This window comes from Sorex araneus, chromosome 2 (genome assembly GCF_027595985.1).
Source record: "Sorex araneus isolate mSorAra2 chromosome 2, mSorAra2.pri, whole genome shotgun sequence".
Classification (NCBI taxonomy): domain Eukaryota; kingdom Metazoa; phylum Chordata; class Mammalia; order Eulipotyphla; family Soricidae; genus Sorex; species Sorex araneus.
In genome coordinates, this window is record NC_073303.1 from 332,872,792 (window position 1) to 332,890,823 (window position 18,032).

General features: G+C 39.7%; 1 protein-coding gene across 1 annotated transcript in view; it reads left to right on the top strand.

The window, feature by feature from the left end:
* GREB1L (GREB1 like retinoic acid receptor coactivator) overlaps positions 1-18,032 on the top strand; it is a 273,408-nt gene that overhangs the window by 169,939 nt on the left and 85,437 nt on the right. Inside the window, exons 6-7 of the mRNA XM_055126772.1 lie at positions 703-879; positions 4,797-4,919. Of these exons, the coding sequence (XP_054982747.1) occupies positions 703-879; positions 4,797-4,919 (300 nt within the window). The remainder of the gene's footprint in view (positions 1-702; positions 880-4,796; positions 4,920-18,032) is intronic.

Genomic DNA, 18,032 nt, shown 5'->3' on the forward strand with positions numbered 1-18,032 from the left:
TTAGAGCTAAAAAAAAAAAGAAAAAAGAAGTCTGAGCAGAAGATGTTGTATAAAGAGTAATACAAGACTGTCGGGGACCCGATGCCAGAAAGTACAGCTTTATTTCATAGAAACCAGTTGTACCCAGTTCACACATCATCGTCTCTGTTATCCTGTCCACAGTCCTGCTTCTTGGCAGTGCTCAATTTGCTTTCTCCCAAACCTCAGCTGACATGTGGTTAATAAAGCCCCAATTCCTGTTCAATTTTACAAAACTTTACAAACCCAGAGTCTAATGCATATTGTCTTATTCTTTATTTGTTTTGTTTATTTCAAAATTCAGTATTCAGACTCTGGCTATCCCAGACTGACTCAAATATTGGTCCATAATCTAATCAGCTGTGGCCATTGGTGACAAATTGGACAGTGGATAAGGCAAAGAACCAAAACTAACAGCAGCAGTTTCTCTGAGAAGGGAAACATACTGAAGAAGAAAAGATAAACATATCTAGGAAAAATCTTTCTCATACTTTTATGACAACTGCATAAATGCTGTATATCATACTGTTTATGTTATAAATGCAAATTTCATACTAAAGTATTTTATTTCTGATACTTTTCACCATGTATTATTTTATTGAAATTACAGTTATTGAACCAGAGATTCTGAACATATCTATGCACTGCATCAGTTTACAAGACTACCTTTGGTTGTCCTTCCAGGGTTTTCTGGAAACTGTATTGGCTGTGGAGAAAGAGGATTTCGGTATTTCACGGAATTTTCCAACCACATTAACTTGAAGCTCACCACTCAGCCAAAGAAGCAGAAGCACTTAAAGTACTACCTAGTCAGAAGCTCCCAGGGTGTACTGTCAAAGGGACCTCTTATCTGCTGGAAAGGTAGTGTCAGCTTTCTCTCCTAGAGGAGAGAAAGGGAAGGTCTTGAGGAGGTTATTATAATGACAAGTGGCCCATACAGACTTCAGGATCCAGGTGTGATATAGATAAATAACCCAATTTCAGAAGGCTGTACAAAAATGTGAAACCCTCGAGCAGGTTATGTGACTTGCTCTTTTATATTTTTAATAGAAACAATTCCAGTTTATGCAGATGCATGTCTCTGTATTTGTCCCTTGAGAAGTAGAGTATAGTGGGGTAGGGAGGGTGGGGGAGAGGTATAGTGGGGCAGGGGGAGAGGGAGAGGAGGGAAGGTTCTTTCTCTGGCACTTATGTCATTTACAGAGGACCTCAATGTGTTGGTTTTTAACCAAATGTTCTTTTGAAACTTTTTGTTTTTCAATAACCCTCAAGCATCTGTATTTTAATTTTTTAAGTCCCACCCAATGATTCTACAAGGCTATTCCTCTCTTGGGGGTGCTGAAGAACTATAACTGGTGCCGGGGATCAAGTCCAGGCCTCCTGCACGCAGAGCATATACTCCAGCCCATTGAGCTAGCTCCCTGGCTCTGAATTTTAATGTCTTTATTTATAATTATTTTTATGATAAGTAAGCACACTTTAGAATAAATAATACTGACCTCACAATACCAAGTAAAATGTGCCAGTAAGTTGAGAAACTTTTTTTCTTTTTAGGTTAGGAAGAACTCATTTATAGAAATGAATCCAGGTGAAATGTCATACTTTCATGTGATTGATAAGATTTACCCAAATTCTCTTCATTGTTCAACTCAAATAATCCTTACTATTTCAAGCAGGTTTTTTGGCTGATGAGACTTTTCCCTTTCAGTTATGAATATTATTATCTCATTAAAGATAACAGATGTCTTTAGTGTTTCCATTTGTTCTGCAAGATTTTGCTGTAGACTGAAATCTAACCATGAACAACTTTGTAAGGATCTATTTCACAGGGATTCAATAAAAATTTTTTTAAAGATTTGGCCTAACCATAAAAACTCAACATAAAAAATCCAATTATAAGTGCAAATTTTCCTGAATCTTTATTGTAGTTACTGTTGGTTGCTTATGAAGTTATATGTAGCTCCTTAAGAAAAGGGTACATGTTCTATATCAGGTATCAGGAATTAAAGCTTGCAGCCACAAAATCATAACTATTGTAAATTATGGATAACTTAATTTTAATAAGTCTAGAGAACTTTCCTTGAGAAGAGCATTTTCAACGTCATGAACACCAATAAGAGATAAAAAATAGGATAAATATTACCTTTGCTTCTTGAACTGGTGTGTTTTTGTGTTCTTCAGTCTTTTGGTTTCATAAGAATTTTTTAACTTATTTAATTTGTAGTTACACTTCATGTTTCTGGTGAAAAATAGTAACATTTGTGAAAGACTTGTGATAGAGATATCCTGAGTGAGTGGATTCTGGGACCTCATAACTATTTTGTTAGTGTGGATATTTTGTTAGAACTGAAATAAGTTGCTATTTTGCTATTTTGGTTAGAATCACTTGCTAATTTGATTATTTAATCATTTGCTAATTTGATTATTTAGTCATTTGGTTAGGACTGTTTGGTTAGAACAATTGCTATTTTACTTAGAACTGAAATAATATATGCATACACTCACATATATAAAAAAACATAATATCACTATGCATATATACATATAGTAAATTTGATGTAGAGATAAACTTTGAGGTCAAAATATGAAAGCTAGGAATCCCAGAGAAGTTCTTCCCACAATCCAGGAGATTTCTTGGCTTTTTTTCCACTTCCTTCCTCCCCTTCTCTCTCTTTTTTTTTTTTTTTGCTTTTTGGGTCACACCTGGCAATGCACAGGGGTTACTCCTGGCTCATGCACTCAGGAGTTAGTCCTGGCAGTGCTCAAGGGGCCATATGGGATGCTGAGAATCGAACCCGGGTCCGCTGTGTGCGAGGCAAACACCCTATCCTCCAGGGTTGTGCTATCACTCCAGCCCCCTTTCTATTCTCTTAGAGTCTTTTACAGAATTTTAAACAAACAAAACTAAAGATGAAAAAAATCTCTTTAAGGAAGGTCCAAAGATAGTAGGCTACAGGAAACTATTTCTGACTTCTGCATCTTTGATAAATTTAAGCACTCTCTACTGGACATTTTAGCTTTGTCATTTACAACCATTTATTTTTTTCACATGTTAACTTTGAAAACTATTGCAAAATAATATTTAATATGATTAATTAGAAGTTACAGTTTGTCTTTGTATGAGGGAAGTATAAGCACAAAAGTGTATAAATCTGTAACTGTACCCTCACGGTGATTCTCTAATTAAAAATAAATAAATAAAAATAAAAATAAAAAAAAATGTTTGAGTAGAATGGGACCAGAGCGATAGTACAGTAGGGAGGGGTATTTGCCTTGTACACAGCTAACCTGGTCTCTATCCCCAGCATCCCATATGGTCCACTGAGTACTTCCAGGTGAGATTCCTGAGTGCAGAGTCAGGAGAATCCGACTACTGCTGGGTGTCACCAAAAAAATAAAACTATAACAAGAAACTGAGTAAAGAATTAGCTAATATTACAAAAAAGGGAAAGTGCAGGATATAAACCATTTGGTTTTATTACCAAAATTATAATCTAATTGCAATGTATAGAACTGTCATATTAAAACTCATTTTCCTAAGTGAATCTAAAAATACACTGTAGCACTGTGGTCCTGTTGTTCATCAATTTGCTGGAGCGGGCACCAGTAATGTCTCCATTGTAAGACTTGTTACTGTTTTTGGCATATCGTATATGCCACGGGTAGTTTGCCAGGCTCTGCTATGCAGGCGGGATACTCTCAGTAGCTTGGGCTCTCCGAGAGGGACAAAGGAATCAAACCTGGGTCGGCAGCAAGCAAGGCAAACGCCCTACCCACTGTGCTATTGATGCAGTCCTAAGTGAAACTAAAAATGCAGCTATATCAAATGTAATCTTAATAAGCAGCTGTATGCCTTTATTTTATAGTAATAAATATATTAATTAATTTTAATAAATAAATTTTAATAAATTAAAAAAAAAGAAGTTACAGTTTGTTATGGTATTTACCACCTACCTGAATCAATGCAAAGTATTATTACTGTGTTATACTAGGAACTCATTCACATGTTTACTTTTTGATAGGGTCTGGATAGATAGTATAAAGGTTAAGGTGCTTTTTTTGCATGCAGCCAACTGGCCACCCCCTGTTCAGTCTCCAGGCTTCCTGTTTCTCTAAGTAATACTCGTGAGCACTAAGCTGAGAGTAGCTTCTAAGAACTACTGGGTGTGGCCCAGTTCCCCCAGTGAAACTTGACATTACTTGATCAGTAATTCTCTTAAATTTCTACTCATTCATTTCAATAAAACCAAATAATAGTATTTTGGACCGTTGCTAATTTTTCTCTCCTATCTATAAATTTTTCTGTGCTTCTGCTTTTGAACAGGTAGAGTAAATAAGGTTGGAGGTAGCTTAGATGGAGTCTCTGTCACTGTTCTCCACTTAAAAACAATCCTGGACAAGAGGTTAACTGATATTTGAGAAAGCTTACTGGATTTTTTATTAATCATTCATAGTTCAGCCTCAACCTTCCCCATAGAACTAGCAGAACTCTCTTGGTTATAGTAACTTTTCCTCTAGATCCTAGTCTGTGAGAAACAAAAGTCTGATTTTAATTTATTTCCATTTCTTTACTTTGTACATGTCTTGCCCAAGGAAGACAAATTGTGTTCATCATCTTGCACATTCTGTTGCAGTGGGATTAGAAGAGAGATCTCATAGAGAAGTTCAGTGCCACTTAAAGGAGAGCCATTTATTTTAGAGATTTCATAGATTATGCTTTAATGCCTGTTTTAACAAGTATTGGTCTCCTTACACAATGTGATCTTACTCCTTTCCAGAATGTAGAAGCCGACAATCCTCTGCTACTTGCCACTCTATAAAACCAAACTCTTCAGTGTCATCAACTGTAACCCCAGAAAATGGCACAACTAATGGATACAAATCAGGATTCCTTTCCACAGGTAAGGGGATTTCCTTTTGGAGTTTTAGGAAGTAGATATTTATAAAGCATTTTAAAGTTACCATTGTATTATTTGAATGTAGATATTTTAAATAAAGATATTGTTTAAGTTGTTATTAAAATTAGTAACCATTAGTATTCAAGGGGCTGGAGAGATAGTACACTGGGTAAGGCATTTGACTGACTCAGGTTTACTTTCCAGTGTCCCTTATGGTTGACCAAGCCCTTCCAGGAGTGACCCCTGTAAGCCCTGAGCAGTGCAGGGTTTGTCCCAAAAATATAAATGAAAAAGAACTCAACCTTGTGTAGGCCAGGGAAATAGTACAGGGGTTAAGGTTCTTACTTCGCATGTGGCCAACCTTGGTTCTAGTTATGGCACGTATGGCACTGAAGATGGTCCCCAAGCACCACTAGGAATCAGTCGAGCACAGAGGCAGGATTTGCACCTAAGGCACCAGTGGATGTGGTCCAGCCCACCAAAAAAATCCACCTCAACCTTGAGATGGCTCAATGTGTGGGTGACCAGGACCCAAATCCCAACAGTTCTGACTATACTGAGCGAAGGATGGATGAAAAAGCTGACACTTCACAGGAAATTTAGCAAAAGCACAGGAAAAGTTTCTAGAGCAGTCTAACAGTAAGTGAAAGTCTAGACATAGGGGAAATTTGCTCATAACTATCAGATTACATGGATTGGGGGCATAATCATAAATACTGGAATTCCAGGGTTGGGCTATAACAGTTCATTGGATCATTCACTGGGAATATTGTACCAACTGGACTTCAAATGTAAGTCCCAAGGAGGTAAGATTGAAGGTCACAATGGAAGAATACAGGATCTTACTTCTGGTGATACAAAAGATGTTAAGTAGAGAGAGAGTATGAGGGAAATTGTCTGCCATAGAGGCAGGGGAGGGTTGGGAGAGGGGTTGGGGGATATTGGGGACATTGGTGGTGGAAAATGTGCACTGGTGGAGGGATGGGTGTTCAATCATTTTATGATGAAACTCAAACTTGAAAGTTTTGTAACTGTATCTCATGGTGATGCAATTAAAAAAAATGAGTTTTGTTAAAAATAGACAAAATTTTAGTGCCTAAAATTAGGTCAGAGTGTCCAAGCAGGATGAGCAGAAGGACCAATCTGGTACTGAGCAGATAAGCAGTACAGGATGTCCAAGTAAATGCTAGCAGTGACACAGTGCTTCTAGGTAGCAGAAAGGCTAGAGGGCTGTAGCTAAAAAGATCACTGCAACAGGGTTTGTGAACATTATTCAAAACCAGGTTCTAGCTTAGACAAGAAGGAAAGCATTTTTAAAGAATGTGTAGGGTTTTTTTCAATTATGTTTTTTTTTTTGGTGTGAAGTACTATTTTGCTTAGGTGCTTTGCCAGTGTTCACCCATCCACAGCAAGTTGAAAGAAGGTTGCCTTCAAAAAACAAAAAGAGGAGGAAGGTTGCCTTTATTTATTTCACTATTCTGCTGTCCTCTTCCAAACTGGTGTGAAATGATGAGCTAGTATATATTTTTTCTACTTATTTTCAAGATGAGGTGTTTATAAATTTTGTTAGCAACAATAGCAGGCTAGAGCGATAGTACAGCGGGTAGGGCGTTTGCCTTGCACGCGGCCAACCCGGGTTCGATTCCCAGCATCCCATATGGTCCTCTGAGCACCGCCAGGAGTAATTCCTGAGTGCAGAGCCAGGAGTAACCCCTGTGCATCGCCAGGTGTGACCCAAAAAGAAAAAAAAAAGTATTTTTATACATCTGGATGTTGGCTGTCGGTGGGATTACAGGGCGCCAGGGGCAGTCCCTGGGTGTGACCACCTAGCTACTGAAAATGGGAAATCTGGGTGGAAGAGGCCCAGTCTCGATCTGAGCAGGCTTGGAGGTCTCAGCCCTGGGTCCCACACACCTGGGTTCCTCTGCCAGTACCTTCATGTGTGAGGCTCGTCCGAATGTGTGGAGAGGGGCCTTGAGCATGGCTGTGGCTAGGCTCCGGAGGTCTTCGGCCTCGAGAGCTCTGCTACGAACCGGGAGGGAAGTTAGAGCTCACCCCCTCTGAGAGGCCCCAAGGGAGACAGCCAGGCACTCGGGCAAGAGACTCTCTGTGACATCTTATAGCCTACTTCTCCCTCTGGGAGAACCTGGCAAGCTACTAAGAGTTTCCTGCCTACATGGGTGAGCCTCGCAAACTCCCCATGTTGTATTCATATGCCAAAACCAGTAACAATGTGGGTCTCATTCCCCTGACCCTGAAAGAGCCTCCAGTGCGGCATCGTTGGGAAGGACGAGTAAAGAGAGACTTCTAAAATCTCAGAGCTAGGACGAATGGAGACATTACTGAGACTGCTCGAGAAATTCGAGGATCAATGGGATGATGGTGATGATGATGATGATGATGATGATGATAATGATGATGATGATTTTTATACATGTTTACTTATTTCCAACAAAAATTTAGAAAATGTTTATATGTTCTAAGACCAATGATTCAAGGTAGGATGATTCTGTCGATATGTAGGGTGATATGTATGGTGTTATGTGGATAAGTAGGGTGATATATAGATGATTCTGTTGACATAAAAACCATGAGAGAGATAAATGAGCAACAAAACATGCTGCTTTTCCTGAGGGAGAGGTAAATATATGCAAAACATATAATTAACCAGTTATACCTGAAAATATATTTAAATGCTAATAAAAAGTAGGAGTTTTAATTATACCAGGAAATATATTTTTAAAATAAATGCAGCTCTAAATAGAGGAATTTATGAGTCAAGTTTTTGCAAAGGTTCCCTCAGTTGCCAGATGAAACAATTAAGACACTTGCTGACTTGGAGTAAAATAAATGTTTCTGTGTTGAACCAATATTCTGTGTATCCGTTGTAGAGATAAAAGTGGTAATTTAGGGGCTGAAGCCATAGCACAGCGGGTAGGGCATTTGCCTTGCACGCGGCCGACCCGGGTTCGATTCCCAGCATCCCATATGGTCCCCTGAGTAACCGCCAGGAGTCATTCCTGAGTGCATGATCCAGAAGCAACCCCTATGCATCGCCAGGTGTGACCCAAGAAGCAAAACAAAACAAAAAAAAAACCAAAATGTGGTAATTTAACTGTGGAATTAGTGATTTTAGATGCACTTTAGGGCATCTGATAGGAGGAGGTGCCCTGTGTGTGTGCCTGTCTGTCTGTCTGCCACACCCCACAGTGCTTAGGGCTTACTCCTGGATGTGCGCTCAGGGATCACTCCTGGTGGGCTCCGGACACCAACAGTTTCCCTAACACCTCCTGGAGCAATCCCAAGGACACCATACTAGCAACCCTAGTTGTACGTCCCCCCATCACAACAAAGGAAAATACAGGTATCTTATTTAGGAAACAAGTAGAACTGGATTGCTTTCCACACTATAAATATCAGCTGGAAAGGTGAAGCTATCAGACTTTTAGAAAATCCTGTAGACTATCCCAAATATTGCATATCTTTTAATAAAGGTGAAGACAAAAGTACTTAGTGTAAAATAAAAGACTTAACACTCATCACATTAAAATTACAAACTTCTGGGGCTGATAAAGAGATCTTCTGGACAGATAATACAGTGGGTAGGGCGCTTGCCTTGCACACAGTCAACCCGGCTTCCATCCCAAGCATCCTATTTAATACGGTCCCCTGAACCTGCTAGGAGTGATTCCTGAGCACAGAGCAAAGGAGTAAGCCCTGAGGACTGCCAGATGTCGCCCCCAAACCAAAAGAAACTAAACCAAAAACCTCAAAAGACTATTAAGAGAATAAACAGGTCATGGGCCTATTTATTCTCTTAATAAGAGAATAGAGGTAGTTTGAAGGACTGAGCACATGCTTTTGCTTGCAGGAGTACCAGGTTCAATCCCTGACACCACATAGTCCCCTGAGCACCACTGGGAATGACCCCTCAGTCATTCTGTCTCCCCATCTCTCTGTTTCTCCTGCCCTCCCCCGCCCTTTCTGGCTCTCTTGCACTCGCTCCTCTTTCTCTCACTCTCTTTATCTTCTCCCTTTCCTTTGTCTCTCTGTCTCTTTCTACCCTCTCTCACTTCCTCATATTTCCTAGTGAAGCTGTTTACTTCTTTAAAAAAAAATAGGGTGGGCCAATTGTACAGTACATAGGGCACTTGCCTTGCACTTGACCAGCACAGGTTCGATCCCCAGCAACTCATGTTGTCCCCCAAGAGTGCCAAGAGTGATTCCTGAGCCAGAGTCAGGAGTAAGCCCTGATCACAGCCAAGTGTGACCCAAAAATAGCTATTAAGAGGCAAAATCAGACATCAAACTCTTACTATTAGACGGCCTCTTTTTAATTTTTTCTTTTACATTTAATGTTTTTAAAATGGTAAAACATAGTTATTCATAACTGAGTTTCAGCTATATACAATATTCCAGCACCAACCCTACCCTTCGCTCTAACAACATCCCCAGGTTCCCTCAAATCGCAGCCTGCCTTGCTGACAGGTACATTTTTAAGTTTGGCTGTTGTCGTTTGGATCTCATGCTTACAGTGTTGTTGGCTCTGTAGCTTAGGTATCTACAAATAACAACACCTCTACCCCACCAATATGCCCCAGGCCTCTGACCCAGATCCCTGTACCTCCTGTCCATCTTTTTTTACTAACCCTCCCCCCAATTTCTTTTCTTCTCTGTTCTTCTTATTTCAGTAATCCAGGGACCAGGGTAATCTGGGCATATCCGCTTTGATACAATCCATTCCCTTTCCTGGCTCTCTTTTCTAAAAAGACCACCACCACCACTACCAAGTGATATTGGGTTGGAAAAACTTTTGAACTATTGTATAAAGAGGAAAAGGGAATTTTCTTTCTCTTTTTTTTTGTTTTATGTGATATTATGCCAGAATTTGAAGATGTATTCAAGTAACTAATGAAATAGTGGGAGAACAAAAAGTTACAAACCACAATTCCATAGAGAATGGAGCTGTGACTTGCTCAACGAACTTTCTATGTCTACAGATTTTTCATTTTCTCTTGCAGTGCTTACAAGTTCCTCCATTAATGAATATAAAGTCAGTAATAGAAGGAATCAGGGCTGGATGAGATACAGAGAGTGGCCCAGAGTTCAAATTCATGTCTGAGCAGGACCACAGACTCATATTTTCAACCACTTAGAACTCCCAACTGGAGCAATAGCACAGCGGGTAGGGCATTTGCCTTGCACACGGCCAACCCAGGTTCGATTCCTCTGTCCCTCTCAGAGAGCCCGACAAACTACTGAGAGTATCAACTCGCATAGCAGAGCCTGGTAAGCTACCCATGGCTATTAGATATGCCAAAAACAGTAATAACAAGTCTCACAATGGAGATGTTACTGGTGCCCGCTCGAGCAAATCACTGAACAACGGGATGACAGTGCTACAGTGCTAGAACTCCCAAATAATCAAAACCATGAGTGATAAATGTCAAATATTTCAGTGCTACCATATATGTGCATTGTGGTAAAGATCAGGGAGTGATGACATTTATACTTTATACTTTATCTTCAATATGAATTTATGTTTGTTGTTCTTTGATTAATCTATTAGCAGAGTAAATCTTACTTTGTACACTTAAGAAGTACTTATGTTGCTAGCTGCCTATCTAGACATAACTGTCATTTATACTTATTTTCTTGACTTACTTACATAACTATCGGTATCGGTTTTGGGGGCCATACCTGGCAGTGCTCAGGGCTTACTCTTGGCTCTGTGCTCAGGTATCAATCCTTGCAGAGCTCTGGGGACCATATGTAGCATCAGGGATTGAACAGGGTCAGCTAAGGGTCAGCTATGTGCAAGGAAAGCACCTTACTTGCTGCACTATCTCTCCAGCCCCATTCTTATTTTTGATTAATTTATTTTACTTTTTGAATATTTACATCTACATTTTAAAACCATAACCTTGCCACTGGACTCCACACCAGGGGTGCCCCAGATGGGGGCAGGTGAGAACCCTCCCTGCCCCAAGGGACCCACCCCTGGCAGCCGACCTCCACTACCCCACCACCACCACACTCCAGGCCACTTTCCACATGCTCGGGCCGAGCCTCACGCATGAGTGAACATATTCCTGGACACATCATTATCAAGGGAAATATATATATGCCTCTTAGAGAGCCTGACAAGCTACCAAGAGTATCCTGCCTGCACGGAAGAGCACGGAACTATGCTCCCCGTGGCATATTCCATTTGCCAAATACAATGACAATAACAGGTCTCATTCCCCTGACCGTGAAAAGAGCCTCCAATCATTGGGAAAAACAAGTAAGGAGAGGCTGCTAAAATCTCAGGTCTAGGACGAATGGAGACGTTACTGGTGCCTGCTTGAATATATCGATGAACAACGGGATGACAGTGATGCAGTGATACATTTTAAAACACATATGCATATGCATATATATGCCAAATATATTAACTGATATTCATATATATGTAGTGAAAAATTTCTTCATTTCTTCTTGCTTTCTATGTGACTTCACCAAATAGGCAGTCACTGTAATTAGTCTCATGTATCTTTCTCTATTACCTTTATATCTTTTGAAGCATATGCAAATAGAGGTTCTTAGTTTTACCCCTTTTTTTGCTTCAAATATACCATTTTTGGAGCTAGAGCCAAAAATGGGGTAGGGAATTTGCCTTGCACGCAGCAGGTAGGGAGTTTGCCTTGCACGCAGCCGACCCGGGTTCAATTCCCAACATCCCATGTGGTCCCCTGAACACCGCTAGGGTTAATTCCTGAGTGCAGAGCCAGGAGTAACCCCTGAGCATCACTGGGTGTGACCCAAAAGGAAAAAAATACCATTTTTTTATACATATTACTACTCCTTTTTCATATTGCTATTTTTTAGCAATCTTTCCAAATCAAGGAGAATTTTCCATTAATTTTTTTTTTACTTCTCCAAGTTATATTTCATAGGTGTGCTATAATTCATTTACTTTTGTCCTCTGTTGGTGAACATTTATATTGTTTCCAAACTGTAGCATTGAATAACCACAACATATATCATTTCTCACATACTCAAACCTGGGCTCCTGCATCTAATGTAGACGCTCAACCTGTTGAGCAATTTTTCCCTTTATTTTTGGATTGTTCATTGCAAGTGCATAGAAATGCAATAGACTTTTTGTTTGTTCTAAAGGGCCTCCAAGCAATGATCAAGAGGCCCAAGGTTCACTGCTGGCAATGCTGGCAATGCTGGACCCAGACATTCAGTGGTTTAATGCTTGAGCCTGGCATTGAGGTGCTGCTTGGGCCCATTTGGTGTGAGGGCCTACAGGGTCACACCCAGTAGTGCTCAGTGGCCTCCAAAACTATATCAGTCTGGCTCAGGGGCCCATGCAGTGCCTGGGAATAAACTTGAACCTATGCATGCAGAGCATGCAGTCCAGTCATTTGACCTATCTCCCCAGACCCACGATTAACTTGTGTCTGTGTGTGTATGTATTTGGGTGTGTTCAGGGGACCAATCATATGTGGTGCTGGGGATTGGAGTCAAGCTTGCTGCTGCTGAAGCTGCCTACAGAAGTAGTGCCTTACCTCTTGTATTATCTCTGTAGTCCCAATTTTGGTACATTGATCTTGTATCTTGCAGCCTTTGTGAACTCTATTATTGGCTCTAGTAATTTTGTAGTATATTCCTTAGAATTTTTTTTCTGCCTATTTTATCTGACTTTGCTCTTTTGATATCTGTGTGAGTTTCTTAGGGGTGCTATAACAAAAATATCATAGACTGTGTGGGGGCTGGAGCAATAGTACAGCAGGGAGGGTGCTTGCCTTGCACATGGTCTACCTAGGTTTTGATCCCTAGCACCCCATGTGGTCCCCTAAGGCCCACCACGAGTGATCTCTGAGCACAGAGCCAGAGGTAAGCCCTAAGCACTGCCTGGTGTGGTCCACAAACAGAACAAGGCAAAACAAAAATAATAAACTGCGTGACTTAAACAACAACAACAAAAACCTATTTTATCACAATCTTGGAGGCTGGAAACCCAAAGTCAAAGAGCAACAAGAGTGATTTTTCCTGAGGCTTCTCTTTGGACTTTCAGAAATCTCCTTACCATGTCATGTGGCTTTACTCTGTGTGCATTTTCCTGTGTCTTTCTCTCTTCTTCTAAGGACATCAGTCATATTAGATTAAGACCCTATCTTTATAATCTAATGTAAGCTTAATTACTCCATTAATAATCTTATCTCCAAATACTGTTGTTTTCTAAAATCCTAGAGGTTAAGACTTTAAAATAGGACTGTATTGGTAAGGGTCACACAGTTCAGTCCACAATGGTAGCATATTTTATAATCCTTTTAATTTCTATAAGATTGTCAGTGATACCCTTTTTTTTACTCTAAATTTTAGTGACTTACATCTTTTTCTCTTTATCATTCTAGCCAAAGGTTTGTCAATTTTGTTGCTCCACTCAGAGAACAAATTTTTGGTTTTGTTGCTTTTCCACTGTTGCTTACCCATTCCTTACTTTGTTCATTCCCGATCTAATTTATATTTTCTTTCTTCTGATTTTTTGGATTTAGTTTGTTCTTTTCCTGTTTTCTTAATGTTGAAAATTAATTGCAGAAATTTCTAATAAATTGATTGTACATTTTATTAGTTGTTAACATACTGAAATTTAATTTCTGTATATTAACTTCATGTCCTTTCACAGTTTTAGAAATAAGCCTTTTTGGGGGGCCGGAGCAGTAGTACAGTGGGTAGCGTGAACTTGCATGTAGCCAACTTGGGTTCAATACTCAGCAGCCCCGATAGTCCCCCTCAAGCCCTGTCAGTCGTAATCCCTGCATGAAGAGCTAGGAGTGTGCATTGCCAAGTGTGAGGAAAGAGAAACAAAGAAAGGAAGGGAGGGGAGGAAAGGGGAGGGAGAGAACCTTAGTAGATATTAGGGTCAAAGAGATAGTATGTTGGGTATGGCACTTGCTTAGCATGAAACTAAGCTGGGCTCAATCCCCAGTACCACATATGGTCCCTCAAGTCCACCAGGAGTGGCCCCTGAGTGCAAAGCCAGGAATAAACCCTGAACATAGCTGGGTGTGGCCCACAAACAATAAACAAGTAATAAATAATAAAAAATAATAATAATAATAATAATAAATAATAAAATTAGCCTATTAGTCTGCTTAATTTGTCCTTTGTAGACCTTTTGTTTGTTTTGAGGGTCACACTGGCAGTGTCCAGGGCTTACTCCTAGCTCCCAGTGCTCAGGGATCATCACTTCGTGGTGCTCACGGTACCATATGCTGTGCCGGAAGTTGAGCCAGGGCTACCTGTGTGCAAGGCGACCACCTTATCTTTTATACTCTCTATATATCTTCAGCCCTAGCCTGCTTAATTTTAATTCAATTGTTTTAAAAAATAGAGTCGTTGCTTTTTTAATATAGTAATAAGATTTCACCTATTTATCTGGACTCTTAGAAATCTGCTAAATACTAGATAGAAACTAATGTAGCAGGTACTAGTCTTTCACTATCAATTGTGGCCTAAAACATAATGACCAATCTATAAAATGGCACAGTGAGCTTACCTATGATTTCTGCCCTCTAAAGTTGCCTGTTCACAACCAGAAATCTTGGGCCATGTTAGTTTCCTACAGTGTAACAATGTTGTATGTACAATTGCTGGTCTCTATTCTTGTAGACCTTAAAATTGTTTGCTGTTAGTCATTCAGGTCCTCAAAGAGGCACATTAACTCTTTCTAGGCACAAGATACCGTTTCAGGCTTTTGTATTCTCATGAGCAACACTGATTAGTTATGTTAGGTATGATTAATAATTTTTGATAATTGTTAATGTAGCATCATCAGTATACTGCTCTCTTTATTTTTATCTCTAAAACTTTTCTTGAAACAGGCTGGAGAGATCATTGAGATCATGCTTTGCCTGCTGAGGCCTAGGTTTAATCCCTGCAGTAGTCCCTGAGCACCTCTGGGTATGACCCCAAAACAAAAAAAAAACCCACAATTTTTAAAGTATTTAAATGATATTGTTTTGTAATATTTTATAGATTTCAGTTGTACAGAATTATAAATCACCATCTTGAAGTACTGTATTATTTTGCCACCCCCAAATTGCTTCTGTTCTTTTTTTTTTCTTTTTGGGTCACACCTGGCGATGCACAGGGGTTACTCCTGGCTCATGCACTCAGGAATTACTCCTGGTGGTGCTTAGGAATTGAACCCGGGTCGGCTGCGTGCAAGGCAGATGCCCTGTGCTGTTCTATCACTCCAGCTCCAATTGCTTCTATTCTTTACTGTATATCTGACCCTTTTACTTGATTTATCTACTGTTCTACCCCCTTCCTTTTCCTATTGGTAACCAGTATTTGATCTTTTTTTTTTTTTTTTTTTTTGCTTTTTAGGTCACACCTGGCAATGCACAGGGGTTACTCCTGGATCATGCACCCAGGAATTACTCCTGGCAGGTGCTCAGGGGACCATATGGGATGCTGGGAATCGAACCTGGGTGGGCCGCATGGAAGGCAAACGCCTTACTTGCTGTGCTATTGCTCCAGCCCCCCGTATTTGATCTTATCTGTTTGTCTTGTTTACTTTGCTTACCTGCCTCTAAAAAAGTGCAATTATATGGTGACTTTCTATAACTTATCTAGCTTAGCTTAATCATTTCATGTTCCATCTCTGATATTGCAAATGGCAGGGCTTTTTCTTTTTTATAGCTCAACAGTATTCCATCATAGATACATATGGTCACTTGCCATTTATGGGATGTGGTCTGAGTAATGCATCATTAGGTAGTTTTTAGATGAGAGAACTTCAGAATTTTATATAGTATTAAACCTACTGCACACATAGCCTATATGATAGAAACTCCTGGAACCACCTTTATGTATCTGATCTATTATCAAAGAAACATTCTAAGAATAAGACTATCTATTAACAAGTTCTTTTTAAGGTAACTGGTATAAAAGAGTGTAAATGATGATATGTTTTATTTTTTATTTTATTTTATTTTATTTTATTCTTTGCTTTTTGGGTCACACCTGGCACTGCACAGGGGTTACCCCTGGCTCTGCACTCAGGAATTACCCCTGGCTTAGGGGACCATATGGGATGCTGGGAATCAAACCCGGGCCGGCTGCGTGCAAGGCAAACGCCCTTCCCACTGTGTTATCGCTCCAGCCCCTCATTATTACTTTTTCAAACCACATCCTGCATTGCTCAGGAACTGCTCCAGCTTGGTCCTTGGGGGATCCCTGGGTGTGCTCATGGGACTTGTGGTACTGGGGACTGAACTCAGGGTCCTGCTGGAAAAACTGTTCTCCAACCCTCCAAGCTGCCTCTCTCACTCCTGTTCTTTTTTTATACATATAACTCAATTCAGTATTGTCTTTCTTCTTCTCACCTTATTTTATTTAGCATGACATTCCAGTTCCATCTATGTTGTAGTAAAGGACAAAATTTCACCTTTTGATTGCTGAGTGGTATTCCATTGTGTATATGTACCATATTTTCTTTATATACTCTTCTCTAGTTGAGTATTTTGGTTGTTTCCAAATGGTAGTTAATACAAATATCATGAACACAGACATTCCATATGTCTTTTGGAATGAGTATTCTTTGGAGTATTTCACTATTTGGAGCACTTGCTTTTTTATTATTATTATTATTATTTTAATTGAATCACCATGTGGAGTTACAAAGTTCTCAGGCTTATGTCTCAGTTATATAATATTCAAACACCCATCCCTTCACCAGTGTCCATATTCCACCACCAAAAACCCCAGTATACCTCCCGCCCCCGCCCCCAACTGCATAACTGATGAATTTCACTTCATTTTCTCTTACCTTGATTACATTCCATATTTCAACACAAAATTCACTATTGTTGTTGGAGTTTCCCCCCAAGAAAGACAGTCCTACTAACAAGGAAGCATTTGATAATTAGTTTTCCATTGCTGAGAATGAAGAGATATGTAGCCCCACTGTGGAGCATTTGTTTTAACACGCCTCTACTGAAAGTCTCCTGTGTTCATTGATTAAGCTGATTTGCTTGAGTAAAATCTAGCAAATTTGCACTCATTTTGGAAAACACTAGTTGAGTTTATACCTCACCTATAAACTATCTCTGAAATAGCATGTGGTTTTCTGAAATTATTTTTCTAGATCCAAGTAGAAATTTTCCTTTGGATGTATCTGGTATTAAATAGATACATTCAATCTAGTTTAATCAGATAATTAAAACAACTTTCCTCAAAAAAGAAAACCTCCTATTTGCAGTAACTTAGTTTGTATGACACTTTTTAAATGACAAGCTCGGCCTAAGTGATAGTACACTGGGTAGACCATGTAGACCTGGATTCCATCTCCAGAATCACAGATGGTCCCCAAAGCACTACCAGAAGTGATCTCTGAGTGCAGAGCCAGGAGTAATCCTGAGCACTGCCCGCTGTGGCCCCAAACAAAAACTATTAAATGACAAACTCAAATGTCTCCTTAAAATATGTCTCTGAAAACTGCAAAGACAACTTTAATAATGTACATAATGATACTGTAATGTCACATCATCTGACTTTGACTGTGTCAAATAAATATCTTATTTAAGATCACAATACTTATTAAATTCTTACATGTATTAAGTGACTTGATGTTTTAAGAGCTCACACTAGCATGCAGCATATGAGTGTTTCTCAAATAACGATTATGTAAATATATAAAATATGTAGCACTGTCACACTGTCATCCCATTTTTCATTGATTTGCTCCAGTAGGCACCAGTAACGTCTCCATTATGAGACTTGTTATTACTGTTTTTGGCATATGGAATAAGCCATAGGTAGCTTGCCAGGCTCTGCCGTGTGGGCGGGATACTCTCAGTAGCTTGCCGGGCTCTCCAAGAGGGACGGAGGAATCAAATCCAGGTCGACTGCATGCAAGGCAAATGCCCTACCCACTGTGCTATCGCTCCAGTCCTAAGTATATAAAATAATATAAATAAAACCTGACTACAGATAAATTTACTTTCCTAAAATATTGAAACATCTTAAGGGGAAAATATTCTCCAGTATTCTGTTTCTCACCCCACACTTGTTGACTTAACTATTTCTGACCTATCTAAGTCGTTATTAATTTCA